Below are 27,662 nucleotides of genomic sequence, written 5' to 3'. Positions count from 1 at the left end.
CTGTTGACACCCCCCAATGCACCCTTTGCTTGAGAGGGCTGTTGAGGGTACACGATTATTTACGTATACTGTTGTGGTTAAGTAACATTCCCTTGTAACTCCACGTATAAATACAAATTGTAAACCTCATTATGATTGAATAGAAATGTTGTATTAAAACAGCCCGTGTCGCTCACAACACCCCCCCCCCACCCCGAAAAAAGAGAAAGAAAAAAAAACACACATAGGGAGCCAATTCGGACTTCTAAGGTTGTATGGAAGAAGGCAAGATAAAGCGGTTGATATCATGTTAAGTTCAGATTTGGCTGAGTATTATTGGGAAATTAATGCATATAAATATGAGAGATAGACTTTCTCCACAAGAAAACGAACCTACCCAAAATAGAAGATTATAGTAAAAGAATTACTCAAATAGAATATTACAACAAAATATTACAATTACTAAACCACCTAAAATATAAAATATATATAAATCTATTTATATAAGAATAAGTAAACTTCCAAATATTGAAGATATAAATAATATAAGATGGTTGTCACTTGCCATGGAACTTCCATTGGATTGGTAGAGGTTTATACCTTCAGTTTGTTCATCAGACCATCCTCCCACACTGTGGCTTTGTTTTATCCGACACTGATAGACCTTGTGAGTGTGGATCCCACTATCTCATGTGAGTATAGAAAAATAGTCTATCAGGGACAAGTTGGATGAAGAGCACTTGGATACCTTATACCTCTCTATCTCTAACTGCCTCCTGCCTATTCGATGGGCGAGCCCTAGCTGTAGAGGATCCAGGTCAAGAGGATATACATGCAAAATAAGGTAAGTTCGTGGAACTAAATAAGTAATTTCTACCCAAAAAAAAAAAATGGAACTAAGTAACTGTGAATCATATTTATATCAACAAATAAAAACTCAGAATCATGTAACGACAACGCAAATGCGGTGGGTCGACATAGACTGCAGACGACATCAATGGACAGCAGCCATGTGATCAGTTGGCTGCAGATAAATGAACTCCCACATTTTAAGGGCATCGATCACATGATCTTCCACAAGGAATTAAGCAGCTGCTTCTTCTTCTTCTTCTCTATCTCTTTCTCTGTATGCATATGCTCACAAGCTAAGCGTTTTCCATTGCTAAGTTGGTAAACAGAGAAAGGTTCCAATCTGTGGAAGTAAGAAAGACATGGGTTGTTTAGGAGATTACAAGCCTGTGGCGGCCATGTTGGTATTACAGTTCACTTATGCAGGACTAACTCTCTTCACCAGAACTGCCCTTTTGCAGGGATTGAGTCCCAAAGTTTTTGTTGTTTACAGGCAAGCCATAGCTACTTTGCTCATCACACCGGTAGCTTATTTCTCACAAAGGTCTCTCTCTCTCTCTCTCTCTCTCTCTCTCTCTCCCCCTCTCCCCCGTGTCTTTCTTGTCTAAATTGATTTCGTTGACAGGAGAAAGACAAGAAGAAGTTGTATGGGATTGAGAACCTTTTCTTTGATTTTTGTTGCTTCTCTCACTGGGTGAGTTTATAAGGGAATCTGTAGTATTCAGATTTTGGTCATTATGACTTCCTATATTTACGCTGACGAATTTCATGGTGTTTTGGTTTTACTTACAGTGTGACGATCAATCAGAACATCTTTTCTGAGGGTCTTTATTTGGCCTCTTCATCAATAGGAAGTGCTATGTCAAACCTGGTCCCTGCAATTACATTTCTTATGGCAACTATTGCAGGGTAAGTCCATCAAAAAACCATGCATGCATGCTCAGATCAATGTATATAGGATCCTTAGTTATTTGTTGTGTTCCATAAACTGATCTGCAGATTTGAGAAAATCAATATTAGAAGCCTGAGAAGCACGGCTAAGCTAATAGGAACAGTAGTCTGTGTTGGTGGAGCTGTTTCCATGGTATTGTTAAGAGGCCCAAAGCTCCTAAACACTTCAACATTCCCATTCCAAGAGCTAACTCGTTCAGGAGGTGACAATTGGCTACTAGGTTGTCTCCTTATCTTTGGAAGCTGCTGCTGCTGGTCATTTTGGCTGATTTTGCAGGTATTTAGCCATCATAAAGTTTCAATCTCTTTCGTTGTTTGGATAACTAAAATGTTCTTTATGGGTCTAACAACAGGTCCCAATATCTGCTAGCTATCCTGACCACTTGTGTCTCTGTGCATGGATGTGCTTCTTGTCAACACTACAATCAGCAACACTGGCCTTCTTCTTAGAACAAGATCCAAAAGCATGGCTTCCACATTCTATTTCTGAGATCTCATCTTGCGCCTATGCTGTAAGTAGTTCTGTAAGCTTTAATCTAGCTACACTACCTGAGCTTTTAGTAACTGTTCTTATACTGAATTTATTTACATGCATGCAACTGGAATGGTTGGTGCATACAGGGACTTGTAGGATCTGCAGTTTCCTTTTATGTACAGTCATGGTGTATTTCACAAAGAGGACCTCTCTTCGCAGCAATGTTCAATGCTCTTAGCACCGTTATTGTTACCATATTCGCTTGTATACTTCTTCATGAGCAACTTTTCATTGGAAGGTGATTCTGTCTCTTATGGTTTTCTCATCTGGAATCCCTAGTTTAAAGCTACTAAAAGAGCTAACTGCTACTGTTTCATTTCAGCTTGGCAGGTTCTGTTGCTGTGGTGGCTGGTTTATATATTGTGCTCTGGGGTAAAGCTAAGGATCTTAAAGAAATTAAAGGAGAGGTAGGGCCGATAAGCGATACAGTGAAAACTGTTACCATCTTGATTGATGAACCATTGAAAGAAAGTAGTAAAGGAGACTTGCATGAGGCTCTTTTGGTTCATGAGAACTCTGATTAGAGAGAAGGCTCGGGCTCTATGAACGCTGTGATGATTCTTCCATGTTCATTCCCAATAACAAAGCCCAGGCCCATATTGGGTCCATTTTCCCCATTTCTCCCAAATGATGCATCGCATTTTTGCCTGGTACCATCCTTGCGGTGGGCTTAAGTTTTTTTGAGTGGTAGGCATGCAAATGGATAGTTAAAATTTACCTCCGAATTCGCGTTCTTATATTCCTTTAAGGGTGTTCGAATCCAAAATTTGTCTTACCAAAAAATATTCATATCTGTCCAATAAGCAATTGGATACAGATTTGGATACTTGCTTATCGGATTGGATAACATCCGGATAAAAATCCCAAAATTAGAAATCGAAAATAAAAAATAAAAAATGACAATCAACAATCAGTATTTATCGGACCGGATGATTATTGAATATTCAATAAATTTTTGAAATTCAGATACCTTCTGTAAATTTTGGTCGGATATCGGATTCAGATTTGAATACTGATTTTGTTTGTCGGATTTGGATAATGGTGTATAAGAGCTCAATCTAATCCGTTTACATGTCTACTAACTACTAAGTGGCACACCCTCGTTAATATGTAGTAGATGGCCATTACTTATAGAACCAAAACCAAACCAAATTGATTTGTTGACATAAAGTATCTGAAAGAAGATTGATTCTAATGTTTTTACACACCGGTTCAATTAACATGGTTAATTCATAAACAAAATTTATCGGATAATAGAAGAACACATGGTAGGTAGGGGTGCAAGTTTGGCCCTGACGGCCCCGACCCGCCCTAAGCCCGAATAGGGCTTGGGCTAAAGATTTTGTCCTTAAGGGTGGGCCTGGGATTACTCTCTGGCCCGCCAGCCCATCCCGGCCCGTCCCTGATTTTTGGCCCTGACCCAGGCCCTGATCCTAGCCCTGATTTTGGCCTTGATCCTGGCCCTGATCTTGGCTCTGATATTAGCCTTGATCCTGACCCTGACCCTGGCCCTAATTTGAGTCTAAAGACTCTGGACCCTCCACCCACATGGAGAGGAATTAATTGTAATACATATGGGTGGATACTTGACACATGTCAAATTTTAGAAACATGATCATGTTTTGTAGAAAATTAATAAAAATAAATTATAACCTCATTACCAATGTAATAAGCATCTATTTGATTTTTGACCCTGACCCAGGCCCTGATTTTGGCCCTAACCTAGGCCCTGATCCTAGCCCTGATTTTGGCCTTAATCCTGATCCTGATTTTGGCCCTGATCCTAGCCCCGATCCCGATGTTTGGCCTTAAGCTGCGCCTCCACCCACATGGGGGTATCGGGTGGCTGCCGGCATTGCGATCTGTTGGATATTTATCCTCTCCTGTTGCTCTGATTTTGCCCGATCCTGACCCTAATTTTGGCTCTAATCTTAATATTAATTTGACGATGATCATGTACTACAGTACTAGATTTTTACCATGATCTTCAAACTAACATTGATATGAGTCTTGATTCTGACATTTAGTCACTTAGATCATATTAGACTATAAATTCACTTTTTATATTATTTTTAAGGCAATTTTTATTTTTCCAACAAAGTCATTTTTAGTTCAATATAATATTGATTTTGTTTTTTGACTAAGGCGAGATAATATATTATAAATAATAAAAACTATTACATAAATAATTAATACCTAACAAATCTATACCCCAACTTCTCATCATGAATATCTAACAAATCTACTATGATATTTCAACGAAATTTATTAAAAACATATAGCTATGTTTGTAACTAAAACATCATTTTCTTTAACTATGAAAAAATACTTTTTTTTTTTTTTTGAATACTAAATTATCGTCGATTTACTTGTTAACAAGGTTTTGAATATGATTTTTTTTTGGGTAATTTTCATCTGGACCCCCTAAGGTTTGATCTATGTCATTTTTAGTCCAATAAAATGGACACTTTGCATCTGCCTCCCCTGAAGTATCTAATAAAGTCAATTAAGGACAAATTATGATTTTTACGACTAAAATACCCTCGTATCTATTCAACCTAAAATTTGCAAACAATTAACCCCATTCCATCCGCTTCAGTCTCTTCGTTCAGTTTTATTCATATCCAAAACTATGTTGGCTACGTTGAATCGGCTGGAGGTTCGATTAAGAAATGGTGGGAGAGGGTTCGGGGTTGGGCTTGGATCCTATCCAAGAAACCCTCATTCGCCAGAGATTTGGAGATGAATGAGGCGGAAACCGCCATGTTAGGTTGTCCGGCAAGGGCAGCTGGAGGCATGTGTTCTGTAAGGTAAGATCTGAGTTCAGAAAGCTCGTGGGTTCCAATAAGGTCGGTTTACCTCAAACCTTCAGGTGTGATTCCTACAATTACTTTCAGAATTTCGACGACGGCAACAAGGCTCACTAATTAAACGCAATAGTCTGAAGCTGCAAATTCCAAGATCTGAGCGTTTCTTTCTTTCTTCTACTGCTTATATGTAGAGTCTTTGGGATGGGCTCTGCATCTCCTTGTTAAGAAACTAAGGTCAAAATTAATATCAATTTCTCTCACGGGAGCCTCTGCTTCTCATGGGTAGCAAATGTTTTTGGCAACTCTTTTTTAATTTATTGTTGATTCTTCTTTCTTTTTCTTAAAATTGTATATCTATCTCTGAACCAAGGAGCTGCTAGATCTAAATGAATATTTTCTTGTCTTTAATTCCAATGACACGCTGATGCAGAGAAGGGAAGAAAACATGCAGAGAACGGGAGAGGGAGAAAACATGAGATGATAAAAATGGATCTAATTGGTATCACAAAGCCAACTGAACTGCTTGTTTTCAATTTTTAAAACCGTATTTTCTTCAGTGGCGGAGGATCTGAGGAGGCAAAATCAAGAGGGATTTGGATCTGTGAATAAAGTTGAATGAAGAGACTGAAGCGGATGAAATTAGGTTAATTGTAAAAACATAATGCAAATCTTACACTATAATAGATATGAGGGTATTTTGGTCATAAAATTTACAATTTGTCCTTAATTGATCTTATTGGATATTTCAGGGGAGACAAATGCAAAGTGTCCATTTATTTGGACCAAAAATGACATAGATCAAACCTCAGGGGGTCCAGATGAAAATTACCCTTTTTTTTTTGTATTGAATAAAGATATCAATTTATTGAACAGTTGTGAATGAAAATATACCTACGGCTTAAGTTCTTGACTTTGAAGATAAATGAATCTCTGATGTTTCTAAGTTTACAAAAAGAGTTTGTGTGACATTCTCTATAATTGACTTGACTTTCAAATATGCCTAAATTTAATTACAATTCTTCTCTCTACTTATTCTATTTGATGAATAATTTTAATTATTTGCTGCTAGAGAAAAACCAAAGGAAAAAACAGAATAAAAGAGAGAGAGAGAAACTTGGGAGAAAGACAAATTGGAAATTTGGAATGAAATTTGACCATTGTCTTAGAAGTTAGAAATAATTGAGAATTTAGATAAATCTTTTTCTTTTTCCCTTCGAGCTTACATATAATAACCATAATTTTCATCGAATAGCAAATTAAAAAACCCTAGAAATTTGGATTTCTCTATTTCTCTAAAATCTAAATGGGTATAAATAGTTAAATACATATTGAATATAAGTTTTGGATATTTGTTGACATTTTTACTATTTTATTTTCCAGAACTAAGTTTGGAATTTAAGAATTTAATTACTTTAATATGTATTTTAATTACTACATGTCTTACATTTGATATTTACGACCAAAGATATGACCAATTAAAGCTAGGGACAAGGCCAATTAGGGCTTGGGCCAATCAGGGCTAGGGACAGGGCCAATCAGGGCCAGGGCCAGTGCCAATTAGGGACAGTGACAATCAAGGTCAGGGCCAATCAGGGCTAATCAGGGCCAACCCATCCCGACCCGATCCAATTAGGGCCAATTAGGGCGGGAATGTGCTTGGCTTGGCCCTGTAGGGCTTAGGGCCAGGGACAATAATCATTGGCCCTGAACTAGGACCAGGGAAGGAATGAGCTCAAATTATACCATATAGGGCTGGACTTGGGATTGCAAAAGCCCGGCCCAGCTCGGCCCAGTTGCAGCCCTAGTGGTAGGTCTATAGGTGTTAGTGGGAAGAGTGGTTTGAATCGTTTGATTAATAGCATTTCTATAAAATGTAAGACGTGTTCTTTCAGGGAATAGAAATTTGATAAAATGATCTGGATGGTTAGAGTCTCTTGTAACTAATCCCATTCCCTCTGTTGTTCATAAATTCCTCCACCTTACTCTCCTACCTAGTGCCTTTACTAGAACACAGGAATGCTTATCTAGTGGGAACAAACGGTGTAATACCCTACATCTTTTTATATTATTATTTTATTATTATGTGTGAATGTGTCAGTCTTTAAGGGCGCGTTTGATAACACTCTAAAAAAACATTTTTTGTGTTCTTTTAGTCTTTAAGAACAGAAGAACGGGTTAGAAGCATTTGATAAAACGGTTCGTTCTTCAAACGGTTCGTTCTTCCGTTCTTAAACCGGCATAAAAATTGGTCCCAAGAACACGAACATCTAAAACATGTTTTTCTAAAACAACGAGAACAAAACTGATAAATTGTTACCGATAAAACTCATTTGTGTTCATGCAAGGGTTCAAGTTCAACTACTCTATAGCTCGGAGAAGTTCGAAGGTCTGCAAACCTGGTGTCTCAGAGAAGTTCGAAGGTCTGCAAATCCGGTGTCGCCTCCATGGTTTTGGTTGCAGGTAGAGTCGATATGGATTTATGCGCTTTGCCTCTGCTCGCTGCAAAGTCGTCTAGGGTTTATGCGCTCTGTTTCTGCTCGCTGCAAAGTTATTCTCCTTTCGTTTCTGGAAAAGAAGATTTAGGTAAGCAAATCTGTTTTTTTGGTTTTCGATGGAAGATGAAGAACTGTTCCGACTTTTGAGAAAGAAATACTGAAATTAATCAGACAAGCTCGACGTTTTCGTAAGTAATCTATCTTGAAATCTATTAAGCCATTTTCCGTGTCACTCATCTTTCATGTTTCTCTTGACGTTTTAACATCTGAATTTCAATGGTGTTCTCAACTCTGAATTCTCAATTATCACGAGTAACTAGTTAATACGCTTAGGTCTTCTCACCTTGCATCGGCCGCTCACCTCGCTGCTGTTGCGTGTGACCTTCGATTGAAGAAATAATATCGGCCTCTAATGTGAGAAATCAATTGAAGTTTATGTTTTTCGGTTTTCAAATATGCGTTGATACATGTTTGTTTCTTAGATGCAAGTTTGATCTTTTAGAGATTATATTTGGCAAAGTAGATTTTCAGGAGCTATCTGTGTTTCTCATCAAACCGTCTTCAATCCATAGGTAAAATAAAATATCCATTCCTCTCCTAACTTTAGATTTACTTTATGATAACACCTGAATCCTGGATTATGATCCTCTGCTGCGCTGCTATTGATTGTTGAGATTGCAACTCATAAGCACAAAATACATCCAATAGCTTGTTTTCAAACTCGGTTTAGTTAATAAAAAGCACTCAGAAGTGTTGGACATATTTTCGAGCTGACAGGGTGCTATCTCAATGATCAACAACAGGGGAAGTAGGGCCTTAAGGCAGCAGAGGATCAAAATCCCCTAAATCTTGTTTTGTTACCTACTGAATCCATATCTTTTTGTCATAAGCTAGGAGGCTCCCATCCTTTTATCTTCTCTAAGATAAACAAGGAAAACATTTGTGAACCAAGACCATGAAAGAAATTCCCTTTCCATCTTTATCAAGCTTCAAATTCATTAATTCATGACTCATTATTGCCTCTTTTTTCTTCATTCTTTTCTTTCCATCTCTTTTCTTAGCTCCTTTTGACTTCCTAATAGTTGTGGGTTATTGTGTAAGAGTAGAAGTTAGAACTGAATTTAAAAGACTCATAAAAATGGAATGATGAAGGTGACATTGGGAACTAGAGTCAGAAAAGGAAAAAGGGCGGATAAGGAGACCAACCAATCTATCATCCTTTCATCCATCCATCCATTCATTTATTTGTTATTCATTTGTTTGTAGTCTTCTCTAGTCTTCTAAGTAACCAGTTGTCACTCTCTTTGTTTGTCATGACTGAGGTTGGTGCCCTGTTTCAGAGATCAGAAAAGGGTTTGGAGTTTTGGATTGAATAGTCTCTCTCAAGCTTAGCTCATTACTACCCAGAATTAAAAATTGCAGAGGTATGGTTTAGGGCTTTGTGGATTTATATTTCTAGTATCTATCATACCATGTGAAGTCTATCTACCTGAACCTCATTTTTGCTGGGTGGAATTAAGATTTGAGAGTTACCTTGTTGTGATGAACTCACACCAAATTAGACCCAAGAACAGTTCAATCACAAACAGATCAACGAAACTCACTTCAATCTTTGCTGAAGGGGAGAGTTGAGTACCCCTCCCAAACCAGTTTCAAAAAGAGTAATTTCTGTGTTTTTTTTTTTTTTTTGGCTAATTCTCATCCTATAGAAATTCTTATACGGCCAAGACATGATAGACTAGTTAAGTGGAACATGGTTAAATATAAGTATGAATTTGAACAAAGATGCTGAAATAAGGTGGGATGCTTTGAAGGTCACTATCTTTGATTCAATTTCTAATATATGATTTCTTTCGGGTATATTTCTGTTTTCTTGTAGGTGAAATTGGTTTGGTACTATAACAATGCACTTGGAAGGCTAGATAAGAAGAAATTTATTGCACGGAAAGAGTCGTATGTTCTTAATTAGTTAATTTAGGAGTCCAAAGTCGTATGTTCTTGTTTAATTTAGGAGTCATTGTATTTTTTTATTAAGGATATAGCTTTATTTCTTCTGCATTTTTTGACAGGTACCATGGGTCAACTTTGATATCAGCTAGCCTTTCTGGGTATGTCTGGAAGCAATATTGCCGAATGTAACTTTGGAAGTTAATCGTGATAGTGGTGCGCTTTTTCTTGCAAATTTGGCCTATGATATCTTAAGCATCAAGTTATTTTATGTTTTGTCGGAGTAATTATCGGAATGTTTTAAATTCACTTTGAGAAACTCCCCCTAGAGTCTTCTAGTTCTTCATCAGAAATTTGATCTTCCTGCACCATTTGTAAACATGCTGACTACCCACATTATTGGCGGTCTCATTTTCCAGGTTGTTTTCTTACTCATGTTAGTATTGATTCCTCAGTTTATTTCTTTTGTTACTGAGAGACATGTTCATATGTGTTCCAGGAGAGATGGAGGAGGAGTTTTTCACTAAATTAGCATATAATTTGGAGAATCTTATACTTAAGGAGGGACCAGAGACAGTAGTTGCTTCGGATATCACCCCATGTCAATAGGAATTCTTTATATTTGCAAGAGATGTTCTGTTGCTGATCGTTCATATGTCTAAATCTCAGATTGCTGCATTCATTGCCGTGCCTGTAATGAGTGCTGGAGGTGTAATTCCACCACCTTCAACATATTTTGAGAAGGTGATTCCTCGAAATAATCTGTTTGTGAATGCTTGGCCTGTGGGTGACCTAGACAGTCATTGAATTTCACCAATTGAGAACACAGTTTGATTTTAATTCCTTTGCTTTTCTGATTGATTGATAGATGACATATTTACCATAAAGAAATGATTTTAAAAGGTGGGTGAACCAAAAATGCCACAAAACTTATCTAGTCACTGCTCACACATGCCTTTCAAATATGTTGTTACATTAGATGCATTGAAGATAAATTGCTTGACATGGAGACACAGGAAGCATTTGAGATGCATGCATTAACATGTATAAATGGTAAGTACACCCATGAATGTGTCCTCCAAAGCATCTTCCACACAAAAATATATGCAGTGACCTTTATACTTTTGAATCCATTTGTAACTCTGATATTTTCAAGTAGAATACGAAAACTTTGGGCCCATACATGTTTTAGTCATTAATACTCATATTGCTTTGAACGCTCCATCTTTAAGGGATACTTAGTCAATCTAACAAATTCTATGTTCCATTTATGCAGGTAAGGACACTCATGGGTATGTTGGTGCTAATCTTGCTACTCTATGTATTGAAGCTGCCCTTCAATGTATCAGAGAAAAGATGGATGTTATTGACTTGAGAGATGAGCCCATTGATGCTGAGATACTAAACTCTATGGTTGTATATCATGAGTTTCTTGGGTTTATATTTGATACTTTTTTCTTTATCCCAATCCCCACATTTCGATAAGTCCTATAACTACCACATGTATGTCTTTGATTGGATGGAGGGAACAGACTGATTGTAGTGAGCTTTCTTTTATTAGATAATCCATTGTTCTTTTATTAGATAATCCAATATAAGTATGGTTTTTGGTCCAGCATTAAAATATGGCTTTTTGGGAAAAAAAATTTAAATAAAAAAACTTCTCCTAGCGTTTTTAGAACGCCGGCATAAATCACATATGATGGAGTTTATAAAAAACGCTAGCAAATAAACTTTATTCTCATCTCTACGGCGGTGTTTCAAAAACGTCGCGAAAAAGCACTAAAACAATAAACCCCAACAATGAAATGACACTTTGCTTTCCAACAACTATGTTTAGTAAACGTCCTAAATATAAATATTGTGGCATTTTGTATAAAAGCCGGCATTTTAGAAAACTATAATGGCATTTTCTAAACGCCGGTAAATGTGTCATCGTAAGTCACCATCATCAGCATTTGTTTTAGGCCCCCGTTTTCTTGTAGTGATAACATGTACATAAAGGCTTTGTTTCAAAATTTGGCTTTCGGAGAAAACTACAAAAAATACATACCAGATCTTCACCAAAGGGACCCAACATTAGTTTGCATTAAGGTGACCTAATATTAGTTTATGACCCACTAAAGGGACCCACACGTAAAAAACTCTATTTTTTATTTGTTAATCCAAGTTTTTAATTGATTTCATGCACATTCGAATTTGGTATCCATATTTAATGTAGGGTATGAATTTAGTCATATTTATTGGTTTAATCATAAAATTTTGTAATAGGAACATATTTCCTGTAATAGTTTTATCAAACATCCATTTGTTCTATAAGCATTCTTTTTCCATTCCTGGAATGAGTTTATCAAACATCAAATTGTTCCGGAAATACTTTTAGAATATGTTTATCAAACGCCTATTTTCAAAGAGAAAATGTTCTTTAAGCATAGAAACATGTAAAAATGGTTTTACATAAGAACTGGTCCCCTGGAACGGAAACGTTACCAAATACATACTAAGATTATTAAAAGATTCTGATGGTTGGTTTGATGGTTTAATCAAATGATCCGAGTGTAGTTAAAGAATAGCTTAAATGAGACTATATTTCGATTGATATTTTGGACAAGGTCAGGCATCGCTTGTTGGTCCCACAACAATAGAATTAGACTGAACTAAAAATGATGAAATGATCAGCATAATTTTATTAACCCAAAAGTATTAATATTCGCACCTCAAGGTGGGCCCTGCGTAAGATAGTAAAGTGGGCCCACAGGCCTATATATATTATATTATATTATAGGTGGTAAAAAGGAGGAGAGAGAGGGAGGGAGTGACACCTCCCACTTAAGGGTGTCGATTCGGTTCGGTACGGTACGGTATTGAATTTGGAAACCTCATACCGAAACTGTACCATACCGAATTTATACGGTATGGTATAAAAACGGTATGAAATTGGTATTTAAAAAGGCATGGTTTGGTTTTGTTACGGTATGAAAGTATGAAACCCATTCTTTTTGTCATTAAATAGAGATCCATCTACGGGAAGTGTTCATGTGCTGATGTTCCATGACATCAAATCTCATTGTTTCTTTTTTTAATTCAACAGATTGGTCATTTGATCCATTCGACGGGAGGTAGTGATCAGTTGCTTATGTTCCATGTATGACATCAAGGGATTCAAGGCTCATGCTTTCTGTTTTGTAATTAAAGAATAAATATAAATTTGAAAAGAAACTTTTATATCATATAAACAATCTTTGGAAGAGCATAGTTGCAAGCAACTTTTTTTTTTTTTTTTTTTGATGAAAGAAAACTTCAATTAAAGTTAAAAAGTTAGTTGCAAGCAACTTGCAACGGAGTAAATTGTGTTGATCAGGCAACTTGTTGGGAACTTGATCTGGTCGATGATGCATTTGTGTTATCGTGTTGTTTTTGGAGCCTTCGTGCTTGATCTTAATTAGTAACTTGATGAGAAACCTTTAGAGTTTAAATGGGTCAAGATAGAATGATACCACAGTAAGCTTCAATCAAATCTTTGAAGTTGTTCAACCAACCCAATTCACTTCTGGAATCCGAATTCCTTGGAGCTAGATCCTTCCTGTTGTGCATGATGTAGAAGACATACAAAGGGGCAAAGGGCTGGACAAAGAGAAGTAACCTAGTGTCTTGTCATATGCTTACTGTAATAACTTATTAGGGTTAAACTTTAAAATAAAATTACAAAACTAACCTTCAAAATGGTACAAAAATGGTATTCGATACAGTGTCGATATTCGGTACGGTATACGGTATATATCGACGGTACACCGTTTGAAACCGAAGCCGTACCGTACCGAATTCCAGAAAATGGTTTCCGTACACATTGTACCAAATTTGAAACTGTGTGGTACAATGCGGGTTTAAGTAGCACGGTTTGGTACGGTTAAACGGTTTCAATACCATATTGACACCCTTACGCCACTCTCCCTCCCACCTACATTGTTGATTTTTACAAAAGGGGCATGTATGAGGTTAATGTTATGCTATACATGTCTCATTTCATCCATTTAGATAAAAGGGAGAGAGAGTAAATTTGAAAACTTTTGACTCTGCGTGTAACTAGAGAGTAGAGATAGAGAAAGAAGAGAGAGAAGACGTGGAGAAAAGGAGAGACAAAACTAAGAGAAAGTAAAGTACAGAATTGCATAACAATTAAGAAGGAGAGAGGAGAGGAGGAGAGGAAGAGAGAGGAGAGGAGAGAGAGAAAAGAAAGAAGAATTAACGTGAGGACAGAAGAAGATGAATAGAAGAGAGAGAGAGAGAAGGAGCGGAGAGGAGAGGAGAGAGAGAGAAAAGAAAGAGGAGAAAGAGGAGAGAGAGGAGAGACAAAATAATTAAAAAAAGAAACCCCCTATTTGCTCCTACGTATTCGAAATAGTTGTTAATCAAGATACAAGAGGGATAACAGATTTTTAATTGAACCATAATCAAGACTCATACATATAGAATAGGAACATATAAGTGATATCAACCAACCCATGTATGCTATAAGTGGGTGATTCCACTTAGTAGACAAATAACATTTACATGTTAATATAAAATTAATTTTATTTACTCATTAACACAATTTATGAAAATGCATGATATATTGTTTTGTGAATGGATAAAAATGCATGGAATCGGATACAGCTTAATGACTTGATTGATCTACTTGAATTGAAATGCTGTTAGTATTCTTGAGATGTTGAATTATGAATTTGAAATGATGCTTATGTTTGTTTAATGTAGAATTATCATGCTTTCATATTTAGGTGATTGGATTGTATGAATCGTGTATAGTTTTATTTAGATGAGACTAAATGATGATTGAAATGAAAAATGTACATTGAAAGAGACAGATCATGGTAAGGCAATACTAAAATTGAATGTAAACAGAGTAAATAATAAAAAAAAAAAATGTTAATGGCTTTTGTAAGTCTTGGTATTTAACGTACGCAAATGGGAGGGCATGAAGTGGCTTCTGTAAGTTCTGGTGCTTAAGTGTACCCAAATGGGAGGGCATGAAGCAAGACTGAAAAGTGAAAAGATATACTAGACTGATGATGGCCTCCTTTAGAGAACACCTGACCTTGTGCCAAAAGACTGAAAAGAAAATCTCTAAGACTGAGATTGAGACTGATGCTACTTGTGTGGTTTAGACTGATTGTGCTCTCTTTACAGGTAGCGCTTATGTTTGGTTTAATAATGAAAAACGAAAATGAAAATGAAAAGAAAATGAAAATGCATGATATTATATGACTTTGATGTGATGATTGATGCATGATGAACTGCCTGACTTACTTATATGGTTGTCTATATTGTTTACTGGGCTACAAAGCTCATTATTGTAAATATTGACAGGTCCTCAGATACATGATAAACGTAAGGGTGTTCTCACTTGACAATGCCATTAAAGTGAAAGATGAAAACTCTTTTTCTTTTTATTGCAACTGATGTTGGTTTAACTGGACTATTAATGTATATATTCCTTTGAGACTGTATGTACTTAATTAGATACTCTTAAAATGTCAAATGTAAACATAACAAGACTTTAGACTATATACATATGTTTATGAGTCAAATTGTCAAACAGATTTTTGTTTTTGTCCTTGAAAATATTTAGTTTAACATATTGTTTTAGTGGTTATAAAAAGATAATGATTATGAAAGGAACTATCACGTGCCCTAGTTGAATGTCCATAATGTGGGCCCCACCAAGCCTATGAAAACTGGGGTCGTAACAAATGGTTTATTGATTCCGACTCTTCACCTCTTCATATAAAGGGTCATGCTCCCCCTACCTCATTTAAGCAAGCATACCTTTCAGCATGATAAAGTAAATCCAAGATGAACTTCTCTTTCTAAATGGAAAAAAGTGAAGAAAACACAATTCATTTTTTGGGTAGAAAAATGAAGAAAATACAATTGAATCCAATATAGACAACTATGCAAAAACAATTTAATACAAGAACTGGTCTTTCTCTCTAGAATTTTATTTGCTCTATTATTGACAAGTAAATGGACGATTCTTTTTACTTGGATGAAGGACACATATCTATCAATTACATCTAATGGTTGAAGTGAGATTTAGAAGATAGATTTCTTTTTTATTAAATATTACTTATGGATAAACATTCTTCATTCATCCAGTGAGAGAAAATTGATGGTCTATTTCTTTATCAGAAATTTGAGCTATAATGAAATTCCCTTCCAAAATAACAATCAGATAACCATTCACCAAAAATCTGCTACGAAAATTATAGCAAGACAAGACCTTTTTTTCAAAAGATTTCACTGTCGACAATAATTTAGGACACCAGTACTTAGGATTCCATATGAATAACACGTAGTGCTACGTGGCATTCAGTGATGAAGCGTTTATTCTGGAATTTTGATGTCGCGTAGCCCACGCATATCTTGTGATCCACCTTCTTCTTTTTTTTTTTTTCTTCTAGACTTCATTTTCTTTTAAGTGCAATCAATTAATACAGCGTAGACATCATCAATAACTGAGGACTTGAGGTCCAAAATTGATTTGTAGCGTTCGTATCAAACCAAATACTTAAAACCATGGTTTAAATCACAACTAAACCCATTAAATATCCGTGTTGATCCAGTGGTTGGGAAGAACAAGCTAGCTCAGGTGGTCGGGTTTGGTAATCTATAGGAAGGGATTTTAGGGGATTTTACACGAAAAATTGAGTTGGATTTGGTCTCAGAGGTGGAATTCATAGCTACTAAAGAAGGCCTTAAGATTGCTCAAGAAAAGGGCTCTGTGCCCCAAGTGTTGGAATTGGATTCATTCAAAGCTACTATCCTCATTGCAACCCCCTCCGCTTCTCAAAAAAAGAGTTTGGTAGGCATGCTCAGTGGGTTTCGTCCGTTAGAAGGAGGTTGAGATTGGTGGGTCAAATGGTACGCCATTCATGATGATGTGCTTAGAAATGCTTAAGTTTGCTACTGACAAAATGTTCAGTCTACAATTTAGTTCTTTGAAGGACTGAAGTTGTATTATTTGGAACCCAAGTGATAAGTTTGAAGTGGCAAGGTTAATGGTAAATAGACAATGGACAACTAAGATGAAAATTGAGGCTATTAATAAAGATGCAATGAAGCTTGCATGCAACATAAAGATGACTAGACTAAATATGTTATTACATTGTAAATATACTGTGCTTGTCTTGTATCAATAAATTTGACTTGAAGGAGTTTATAATATAAAATTCTTCAAACAATTACTGGTTTTGAGTATGATAATAAATAGAGTACAGAACATGTTAGTTGATTATCTTGCACGAGAAACTCGCAAATCTTTCTTAGTCGTATTTAGTAGTAGTACTCAAGTCCTTTTATTTTAAACTTACTTAATTCTGCCTCAACATGATTGGCCATGGAGAGCCCAAATATAAAGTGTTGTCTTAATTTAAAGAGAAAAAATAAAAATAAAAATATAGCACGTCGTTGCTTTTATGTATCAAAAATATCATAATTCCTTTGTTTTTTTCATAATAAATAAACTTTCTTTTTTAATCTCCGGCTATCTGGAAAATATATTTGAATGTCGAAAAATATGTTTCTCTATTCTATACCGAAAAAAATAAGTGGCCTATAAAAGCTGAGCGCTCCATAGTCGTGTCGACTTTACTGTCAGCGTAAAGAGTCTTGAGTGTTCAGACAGAAACTAAACCAAAGATAGTTTCACATGAAAATGATTCTTCAAATTCAACCAGAATTGTGTTTCAGTGTTTGAGAAACTCAACTAGAGCAAGCTTGTAATGGGTTTTTGGGAGGATTATGGGCCTCTAATGGCTATGTTGGCCTTGCAGTTCACCTATGCAGGTGTTGCTCTATCAATAGAAGCTGCTCTTGATCATGGATTGAGTACCAGAGTCTTTATTGTTTACAGGCAAGCCATTGCTACTCTTATCATTGCTCCCATAGCTTATACCAACGGAAGGTAAGAATTCAACCAGAACCCTCTCTCTCTCTCTCTCTGAGACTCTCTGGTTTCTTAGTTTCTTATACCTGGGTTCATGTTGAAAAGGGGAAATAGGGCAGCCATTGGATTGAAGACCTTCTCTATGATGTTTATAGCTTCACTTTTTGGGTAGGTATTTATTTCTCAGCTGATAAGAGATTAAATGACTTTGTTGAGTTCCTTCTGTTGCATGTTGATTGAAAATTTTATTTTACTTGAATTCTTTTCAGGGTAACAGCATTCCAAAATTTATATTTTGAGGGTATACATCTGGCATCTTCATCTGTTGCAACAGCCATGAGTAACCTTGTTCCTGCACTTACTTTCGTAGTTACAGCTTTTCTTGGGTAATCTTCTGAGATCCACGACTTTAATAGTGTAGATATGCTTGCTAATGGCTTTGTGGCATCCAAAAAAAGAAAAAAGTTAAGAACAATGAACAAATAAGAAATCAGATCTTGGAGTCTTGTAACATTGTTGTTCTGTTTTCCTCCAAATACATCAGATGGGAAGAAGTGGATATCAGAAGCATTAGAACCATAGCCAAGATAATTGGAACCATCCTGTGTGTTAGTGGAGCCATGGCCATGTCATTTCTGAAAGGCCCAAGACTATTGAATTCCAAATTTCCAGCAGAAGAATCTATTATTCTCTTTGGTAGTAAGAACTGGTTGGCAGGTTGCCTCCTTCTCATCTGCTGTTGTTGTTGCTGGACATTTTGGATGATTTTTCAGGTATTCTTCTCCTAAAGTTCATGTTCTTCTATCAATTTCAGAATTAAGGAGGCTACTCTTTTACTTCTATCATGTTTATCAGGTGCCCATGTCAAAGCAGTATCCAGATCACCTCTCTTTATCTGCTTGGATGTGTTTCTTGGGAACTTTACAATCTGGTGCTCTAGCATTGTTTTTGGAACCAAACCCAGAGACCTGGATTCTCCATTCCAAAACTGAATTTTTTGGAGTCTTCTATACAGTAAGTATACAAACCCAATAATTCTGGTCGATTATTTTCGTCATATATGATATATCAATATGAAAATCTTATAAATCATAATAACATTAAAAAAATATACAGGGAACTGTGGGATCTGCTCTGTCCTATTTTGTTCTGTCTTGGTGTATTTCCAAAAGGGGGCCACTCTTTGTATCAACATTCAGTCCTATGTGCACTGTGATTGTGGCCTTTTTTGCTTGTGTCTTCTTTCATGATGAGCTTTACACAGGAAGGTAATGCATTAATTCTTTACTTCATTTTTATCTTTTCTTTTTAGCTATTAGTTTTGTTTGGATTTTTATTTTATTGGATGGATGTAGTTATCAGTGGTGACTCAATAATCTTACTAGTTATTTTGTACTCTTCAGCTTGATTGGTGCTGTTGCTGTTGTGGCTGGCTTGTATGCTGTCCTCTGGGGTAAAGCAAAAGATCTAGCAAACACAAAGAAAGATGGAAAGCTGACAATCGAATCATCAGAGAGTTATAAAATCGATTTCCAGGAATCTCTTCTAGAGAAAAACCCTTGATGGTAGATGAAAACATTGAAGAAAAGAGATGAAATACTGAAAACTATAGTGCTGCTGGAAGAAGGCTGGCTGCCTCTATATCTAGTAGTTGTTACTGTTTTTTCTTTTTTCCTTTTTCCTCTCTCTCTCTCTCTCCCCCCCCCCCCCCCTGCTTAAAGGGTTATGAATTCAGGTTTCTGGAATATCATCCAATTTCAGTTACTGAAAGGGCAGATGAAGAATGCATGTATGGACTTCTGCATAAACCTCAACATATATGAAAAAAAAATAATGAATGTTTGTCATTTCAAATGAGCAGTTTTGCTGAGGTTTTTCAAATTATTATTTCCTTAAAAGAAACAGTAAGATAAGCAATATAAGGCCTAAAATTGAAGCACCACTGGTCATGCTAAAAAGAACAAATTCCCCCTGTTATACCTATATATTCTATTTTCATCTTTTTTCTCCAAAAGGTTCCTTTGGACTTTAACTCTTCTTAAAGAAGAAGAGTTGCTATCAAATGTTTTTAATAATTGATGAAGAATAGACAAGGTGGTTCCCAGTTCCCACCATGTTGTCAGGGTCAAGCAAAAGTGTGCCTGCAAATTAAGCTCAGTAGCTCAGAACCGAATCTTACAGACTTGGAATTCAGTCTCTGCAACTTGCCCATGGGTTTTTTTGGAAGAATATGGGCCTTTCATGGCTATGTTGATTTCTCAATTCACCTCTGCTGGTGCTGTTTTATAAACAAAAGCTGCTCTTAATCATGGAATGACAAGTAGGGTATTTAAGTTGCAACTCTTGTAATTGCACCCATAGCTTATTTGCATTGAATGTAATTGTTTGATATTTAGTGGCGGTTTCGTATTTACCACCACTAATTGTGTGGTGGTTAGTGAAACCGCCATTAACTATATTATATCTAGTGCCGCTAATTATAAAACAGCCACCAATTAGGTTAATTTTTTCTTTTTAAATTAGTGATGTTTAATTAGTGGATTAGTGGCCTTTTTTTTGGAAACTGTCGGTAATCTTCAATATATTAGTGGCCACTGCAGATAACCCTATTTTGTGTCAGTTTTTTGAAACCGCTGGCTTTTCCCAATTTCTTCCCGCCCAACCCCGGGCCCGTGCCTATTTTTCAGTATTTTTACTTCGATTTTGGGTAGATGAAGAGTTGAAAGAAACTTTGCTTCTCTATTGTTCTTCTTCGATTTTCATTCAAGCTTCTCTGTTTCTCTTCGGTTTTCTCTATTGTTCTTGTCTTTTATTATCGAGGCATTTTCGACTTTCAATCACTGTTTCTCTCTACTGTTCAGATTGGTGAAGTCTTGTTTGCAACTTTGGAGCATTAATGGAGCTTTTGATCGTTTGGTGAAGTCTTATCTCTTTGGACTCTGGAAGTAGGTGATAATTTGTCTCATATTTTCACCGGATTCAATTATTTTTTCTCATTCTCTCAAGATCTGTTATCTTTCTTGAGTCTCTCTCTCTACTGTGTTTTCCACTTCTCCATTTAAGGTTTTAATAGATCTTATGAGATGATTAGGGTTTGACAGGTACGAGTTGATTTTTTCCCCTTTCCTAGAGCGTGCTGGGGCAGAAGTTATTGAATGTGCATGCATGATTGAACAACCAGATTCAAAGGTTCGTGAGCATCATATTCTCCTTATTCATTTTCATTAGGATTACAGTTTGGATTTTTGATTGCTGCTGCAACTGATCAGTCCTTGGCTGCATCATCATCATAATCAAATTTTGTTTTTAAGATTCCTTAACAATGCAGAGTTGTACCAAATTTGGCCGGTTTGCTTAGAATTAAGTGTAGGATTGCATTCTATACAAGTTAGGCCTTTAACCCCATGGGTTTTCTATGTAATAGGCCACTTTTATAACCCTCCAATTTATAGATATTACCATAATACAACAGAAAAATCACAACCACAGTATCTAAATGGCTGAACTTTGATATAAACTTCTCTATTCCCTTTGTCTTTTGGAATGTAATTGTGGACAACTGGTATATGTTCACTGGATTTTAAACAGACAAAGCTCATAAGGTCCATTTTGTGCAGCACGGAATTAATGGAAACTACACACATGAATACCCATAGTGACCAGCTTCCTGATACTAATACACCTAATGGTGTTAATGGCAGCAGCACTTCTGTGTAATGTTATTACAGAACCTCTAGCTAGTTTGAGCCATGCAAGCCCTAGCAGCTTACACATTATTCTCGGTTGTTGACATCAAATGGGAGTTCTAGTAAATTTGTTCACAGTCTAACTCATTCAGCAGAAATAACAGACTGAAAACGTAGGAACCTTTAATACTTAAAAAGAGTTGTCAAAACAAGATCTATAGTTTTAATTGAAAAAATAAAAAGAAACAGTACCATCTTGGGTCCAATGCCTTTGTAACAACAGAGCTCGGCCTTGATTTCATTAACTTCCATGTCTCTCAAGTACTCCAAGCATATTCTACCATTCTTCTCTAGCAAGGCCTTCAATAGGTTCTTAATACAGGAGGCTTTTCTCCCAGCCAAGCCACCAAATTTAATGGCATTTTCTATGCATTTTTATACCGCAGCATGAACCTTCATGCAAAGACCCAAAGCTTCCATTTCCATAGTGGTCCAAAATGATTCAGTTCCCAACAAAAAAGAACCCTCCAAAATGATTTTTGGTGTTCGTTTTATCAATATGTATGGTTCTTGGGGGGAATCAACAAGCAGAACGCGACCATTTAGGACCCGAGCCCGGTCTCGCCCCCCTCCGACCCCGGGTTGCACCCCTGTGAGGGGCTTGGGGAGCCCCTCGGGGATCTTCTGGGTTGGTTTCCTCCTTTTACCTTGCTTTTGGGGTCTCTTTCGTGTCTTTTTGTTCTGGTTTTTTGTTTTTTTCCTTTTTTTTTTTTTTTTTTTTTGGTTTTTTGTTTTTGTAGTTTATTTATCCAGAACCCTTTACAATATAAGAAGTTGCACTTTTCCCATACAAAAAAAATCCAAGCTGGCTTTTACTGAGTTGGGGTTACGAGAGAGAGATTAGAGAAGAAATAATGGAAGCCACGAAAAAATAGGGGAAAATTACGTGATTAGTTGCTTTTAGGTTTTCCTTTACAAAAATAGCTACTCAGTGTTTTACTTTACAAAATTAACCAAAACTGAGTTTGCATTTTCAAAACTAGCTAAAATATTGATTTTTCACATTTTTTGACATTTTTACCCCTAAAATTGATCACATCGAGTAGGAAAATCACTATTTTGTCCAAAAGGAAAAGTCATTATTTCTTCATAGCCTTTGGACATTTTCACCCCTATGCCGGTATGGTCAATTTTAGGGGAAAAATGTCCAAAGAGGTGAAAAAACACTATTTTGGCTAGTTTTGTAAATGCAAACTCAATTTTAGCTAGTTTTGTAAAGTGAAATATTGAGTGACTATTTTTGTGAGGGGAAGCCTAAAAGCAGCTAATCACGTAATTTTCCCAAGAAATAGAGAGCCTTGTCTTCATGTGTAAAAATCTGTTTAGCATCATCCAACTAATTAATTTTTATTGAATTCCCTCAACCACAAGAGCTTTAAGCTACACATTGCTTGATGTGGTCAATTAGTGGTTTACTCAACTAGTTAATTAGTGTTCTTTCTCTCAGCATGGATTTAGAAACCCTTCTCAACCATAAGTTTGAGTTGTTTGGTGTATAGTCCCATGTTGGTTACCCCTAAGACCTCTGTCCCCATACATAACTGTAAGTCCCTGCTCCACCCAATGGTGGTTTGAGCTTCTTGGTTGGATATCCACATGGTACTCAGCAGGGTTCGCTTGGTACTCTTCTGTCTCTGCAAATGAAAGAGAAGCATATTGTAAGGGTTTTGATTCTCTTGTCGTCTTTGGATTTGTAATCTGGTAACTCCCATTGTATATGATACAGCAACTGATTAGTATGATAAAAATTTCTGTAATGTGAAACTATATACTTGTTTGAACCCCTAATTCTTTGAAACTATATACTTCTCGTTGGAATTTTTTTCTGTTTAAGTCAAATGTACACTCTTGCAGATCCTTAAGGTTGATCTTATTATTTTTTTTTTGTGGGGCACAGGATATTGGAACCAAGCCCCTGAGGTCTCCACAGAGTTGGTTAAAGACAAGGGTTTGTTATTCACTTTACCAGGCATAAGATGGTTTCACACGGTACAAGACGAAGCATGAGTGAGTAAAGAGGATGGTTGGTAGGGATTCACTATTTTCTAGATTGTGAATTCAATGAAGCAATACACCCGTATTCTAAAAGAGATAGCTGTGATCTCTTTGCTCCAGCCAGCTCCAGAGACTTTCTCTATTTGATGACATTATTCTCCCGTCCAAGTGCCAAATTTGTGTTTTTTTTTTCCTTTCTTCCCTTATTCTCTTATTGGTGTTTAGATTAACAATGTAACATCAAGTTGAGTGCTACATGTAGCTTTTGTATATTTGTACACAAGTTGACTTGATTAATATGTATTTGGTATTTTTATTTTTCTTAAATTTTGTTCTTTGAATACTTTTAGCTTTATTGAATTTTCTTTGTATTCATGTATTTGTATTGTCTTTCAAGAATAAATGTAATAATAGCAAATACAGGGTAATTTTTTTTTTTAAAAGAAGTAACCTAATTGGTGGCGGTTTTATAGTTAGCGTCACTAAATATAATACACTTAATGGCTGTTTCTATACATTTCGTCACTAAATATAGAGAATTTGTGGCAGTTTTGTACGTTAAGCCCCCCCGGGTGGAGGCATATCCATGGTCGGGTGCCAAAGCACAAAATCACCCAATTAATGCCACTAAATATAGAGAATTAGTGGCGGTTTATGCTATACAATCACTAAATAAGCTAAATTATTCCTATTATCCATTTGTATAAAGATTATTAGTGGCGGTATTATCCATATGTATTTTCCTACTTTTCACTATTTTCATGTTACACGCGCGGTACCAAAAATCGCCACCATTATGGTTTAAACCACTACCAAATTTAGTGGCGGATTTGTATCGGTTTAAAAAACCACTATCAAACTAATCGTGGTGGTTTTGGGCACTTTTAGTGTCCGAATAAACCGCCACTAAAATTGATATTTTTTTGTAGTGAGACAATAGATCAAATTCATTTTCTTTTTTTTTTTTTTTTATTTCTTATTTTTTAATATTTTCATAGTTTCGATTACATATATCATGCGAAAATGAGCCTCAACTTTGTCTTTTCTTAGAGATTAATTTGTTTCTTTCTTAAAGGAGCCATCTTTGTTTTAGTAAGAATGGACGAGTGTTGGGTGCTTCCTTTTAATTTTATTTTTTCTTGGAAAATAACTTCCATTCAATTTGAGCTCAACCATTCTATAATTGACCATTGGTATATCCCAAAAGAAAATTATTAATAGATATGTAACATGTACACTGATTGTTTCACCATCTCTATACTTGTATACGGGTACCCAATAGCAAAAACTGCATCCTTTTGATTTTTCAGCTCATGCATTGATGAGTGAAGAAATTTCTTGGACTTAAAGAATCCGTTAGAAAATTGAATGACATTGCTTCTTTTAAGTTTAAATGCACTCAAAGCCTTTAGTTTAAATGGTCCCAATAGTGCTCCATTGTAGGTGACAGTCAATGAAAATTTGAACTCGTCTCCCACTCAAAGCCTTTAGTTTAGATGGTCCTAATAGTGCTCCAGTGTAGGCAACAATCGATAAAAGTGACTTTTACCCTTCTTTACATTGGCTTTACTTTACATTGGCAATCTAATTTTAAGTCATTGACTCCTCAGTTTCATCGAAGAACAATCATCCATTTAATCTAAATCGTCATAAAGTTCCTCTACTTCTGAATCACTCATCCTTAGAAGACGTTATCTTCAGAGAGGCCGACAAGTACCAATTCAACTTGAGAAAGATATATCATTCCTCTCCTAGCACTGAGGTAACACAACAAGATGAAAACCATGTAAGCAATAATGTGAATATATTCAATAGATATAGGAGTCATGTAGGATTTGAAATGAAGCAACCAAAGGATGATATACAAACATTTTAATCTTAAGTTCATGGTTAAAAGCTCTTTAAAGAAGGCAAAATTCTAGAGGAATGGTTCTTGCAAGAATACGCATTCTATGATTCAAGAAGGTCTAGGTATCAAATCATGATGATTCTTATGAAGGCTGTATGTTCTCCGTTCTATTCGTTTTCGGCGGCAAAAGGACTCTGTTGAGAGAGAAAATAAGGATTATAGAAATGATCAAGAAACAAAAAGCATTCACTCAAAAATAAAAGCAAGAAGCACCAGTTGCTTCACACTTGTGATATGTGTTATATTCTATTCACCCATAAAAAATGTGTTATATTCTTGCATTCTTGGGACCAGACCAATGTGAGCCGCTCTCCAAATTAAGACAACTATCAACAAGGTAGTCCTCCATTAAATGCACTAAATTAGGCACTCCAGCAGTTTGCAAAAATTGGAACCTTGTAACCCAAGTGTGCAAGATAAGTTTATCACCGATCGGGGATAACAAGCACATATGTTGCTTTTAGTCTAACAAAAGCAAAAACTGAATGGTAGAAAAACATCTTCATTTAACAGACGGCAAAATCGAGGCTGTAGAGATCAAATCTACAAGCCAAGGAGTGGAAGTAGGCCAAACAGTCGCTATTCAGCAAAACAATTAGGGTCAAACGATAAACTTTTCCACTTAATCTCATTCCATGCTTATATCATGAAGATTGAGGTAATGCAATGTGTTATCATATAAGAAATTTTCTATAGTGAAAAATAAAAAGTTCATTACTAGATTTGGAATATTTGAAGTGTTCAAATATGACTTACTAGTTACAATTCAACAGAGAGAATATTTAATCAATTTTAAAATAAAATAGCAAAGGATTCCAATCAGAACCATGACGATGGAGCAAGGGATGAGAACCCAATCTTTGATTGCAATGTTTAAAACCAAATTGTTTTCCATCCATACATAGCCTCTTCAAGCTCCAAGCATCTCAGGTTCACAAGGTCTTCCAGTAAAGATCCCCTAGTCAAAGCTAAAGGAAAATCTAATGGCATTAAATTACGACTCCCCACTACAATAAAACCCTCTTTAAAATTGAAACTTCAAGGTTTTCTTGGTAAGAAAATGGAGACTACAAGATTGAAATAAAGAGTTTGTGTAGCTAATAGTGAAAGCAAAAATAAGTTGGAAAATTAGATTGAGTAGATATTTTACCATTTTTGAAAATTCAAAATACTTGTTTTATTTATTTATTTATTTATTGGCTTTCTTATAATAAAATTAATTTTAATGTGAACGTTGATTTTTTTCTTCTGTAGTTGCATAAAGAGTACAAGTGTTGGAGAACCATTTTTAAAAGAGATGTACAGTTACTTGAAAAAATTTTAAATGGAGTCAGGCTTACTTTAAGATTATAAAGATATGTTGGTCATATACTATTAATAAACAAAGAAATTGTAGAAATGATTTGGTTAGAAATAAAATAAAAAAGAATACAAAGAGATTCACAACTATTAGAAGTGGCTTCTCCGTTTGATGTCAATGGATTTAGTTACCCCAAAAAAAGTTTTTTCTATAGTAAATTTATGTTTTAATTGAACAAAGTTTTTTCTTAAAATAGAGAATAAGACACATCACGGTGTTAAATGATATTTCTTCTACATGCCCGTTGTTATAATCGTGAAAAGAAACTCTTAAAACCTCATAACTCCCTTGTTAGAGATAATCATGAAATATATTTCTCAATTTGTGACCGAAGACTTCGTGACTACGTTTCATAGCGACAATCGACCAAATCAGCAAGCTAGATAATCACAAAAATTCATCCAATGTATCTTGGCGACTGTAAATCCACTATTCTAAGTAATCTTCGCTCACCTAAAACACTTAAATCTTCTCACAAACACTCAAAACTCTTGTAATAGTGTTAATCACCCTCTAAAATATATATAACGAATGCCCAAAGTCTTCTATGGGAGCTTCACTTCATTCTATGGGAACTTCACTTCCATCGTATTTTAGGTTGCCAACAATGACAACATATGCAATCTCAGCCAATGGAACAACAACTACAATAAAACCCTCTTTAAAATCGAAACTTCAAGGTTTTCTTGGTAAGAAAACCGAGACTACAAGATTGAAATAAAGAGTTTTGGTAGCTAATAGTGAAAATAAAAATAAATTGGAAAATTAGATTGGGTAGATATTTTACCATTCTGGAAAATTCAAAATACTTGTTTTTTTTATTTTTATTTGGTTTTATATAATGTTAATTTTAATTGAATAATTTTTTTTGTTAGTTGATAAAGAAGACATCTGTGGAAGAAAATTTTAAGAATGTACAGTTACTTGAAAAAAATTGGAGAGGAAAATTATAAAATATTTTCTACTATTAATAAACAAAAAAATTGTAGAAATGATTTGGTTAGACATAAAATAAAAAAGAATATAAAGAGATTCACAACTATTAGAAGTTCTTCTCCGTTTGATGTCAATGGATTTGGTTACCCAGAAAATAGTTTTTTCTATAGTAAATTTATGTTTATTGAACAAAGTTTTTTCTTAAAAT

At 35.6% G+C, this 27,662-nt stretch overlaps 2 protein-coding genes and 1 long non-coding RNA gene across 8 annotated transcripts; all 3 read left to right on the top strand.

The window, feature by feature from the left end:
* The first annotated feature begins 1,073 nt into the window (after positions 1-1,073).
* On the top strand, positions 1,074-3,567 carry LOC149018477 (WAT1-related protein At4g30420-like). Its single transcript, XM_089154365.1, has 7 exons — positions 1,074-1,372; positions 1,454-1,522; positions 1,621-1,737; positions 1,828-2,056; positions 2,133-2,291; positions 2,401-2,552; positions 2,637-3,567. Exons 1-7 carry the CDS (start codon positions 1,191-1,193, stop codon positions 2,836-2,838), a joined length of 1,110 nt encoding a protein of 369 aa, XP_089010491.1. The 5' UTR covers positions 1,074-1,190; the 3' UTR covers positions 2,839-3,567.
* A 3,891-nt stretch (positions 3,568-7,458) lies between these two features.
* LOC149018476 (uncharacterized) lies at positions 7,459-11,185 on the top strand. Of its 6 annotated transcripts, none has more exons than XR_016172952.1 (3): positions 7,459-8,033; positions 8,960-10,310; positions 10,843-11,185. It is a non-coding gene; the product is annotated as an uncharacterized LOC149018476 (long non-coding RNA). The 6 variants fall into 6 exon arrangements; XR_016172947.1 differs by having other exon boundaries at positions 7,459-8,191; XR_016172950.1 differs by having other exon boundaries at positions 7,459-7,807; positions 7,953-10,310; positions 10,843-11,184.
* A 6,045-nt stretch (positions 11,186-17,230) lies between these two features.
* Positions 17,231-19,184, top strand: LOC149018475 (WAT1-related protein At4g30420-like). The gene is made up of 7 exons (XM_089154364.1): positions 17,231-17,526; positions 17,614-17,676; positions 17,778-17,894; positions 18,053-18,281; positions 18,364-18,522; positions 18,625-18,776; positions 18,912-19,184. Exons 1-7 carry the CDS (start codon positions 17,345-17,347, stop codon positions 19,069-19,071), a joined length of 1,062 nt encoding a protein of 353 aa, XP_089010490.1. The 5' UTR covers positions 17,231-17,344; the 3' UTR covers positions 19,072-19,184.
* Positions 19,185-27,662: the final 8,478 nt, after the last annotated feature.

The sequence above is a fragment of the Hakea prostrata genome, chromosome 4 (assembly GCF_041222555.1).
Source record: "Hakea prostrata isolate BN-2017 chromosome 4, UWA_Hpros_2, whole genome shotgun sequence".
Taxonomy (NCBI): Eukaryota; Viridiplantae; Streptophyta; class Magnoliopsida; order Proteales; family Proteaceae; genus Hakea; species Hakea prostrata.
Note: the sequence above shows the minus strand (reverse complement) of the source record. Positions and strands in the feature narration are given on the sequence as shown.

What these genes read in the sequence shown, in the direction of transcription:
- LOC149018477 (XM_089154365.1), top strand. Translation starts at nt 1,191, where the DNA reads ATGGGTTGTTTAGGAGATTACAAGCCTGTGGCGGCCATGTTGGTATTA. An exon ending in CTTATGGCAACTATTGCAGG is followed by an intron (nt 1,738 to 1,827) that starts GTAAGTCCATCA and finishes ACTGATCTGCAG; the next exon opens with ATTTGAGAAAATCAATATTA. An exon ending in CATTTTGGCTGATTTTGCAG is followed by an intron (nt 2,057 to 2,132) that starts GTATTTAGCCAT and finishes GTCTAACAACAG; the next exon opens with GTCCCAATATCTGCTAGCTA.
- LOC149018475 (XM_089154364.1), top strand. Translation starts at nt 17,345, where the DNA reads ATGGGTTTTTGGGAGGATTATGGGCCTCTAATGGCTATGTTGGCCTTG. An exon ending in TTTATAGCTTCACTTTTTGG is followed by an intron (nt 17,677 to 17,777) that starts GTAGGTATTTAT and finishes AATTCTTTTCAG; the next exon opens with GGTAACAGCATTCCAAAATT. An exon ending in CATTTTGGATGATTTTTCAG is followed by an intron (nt 18,282 to 18,363) that starts GTATTCTTCTCC and finishes CATGTTTATCAG; the next exon opens with GTGCCCATGTCAAAGCAGTA.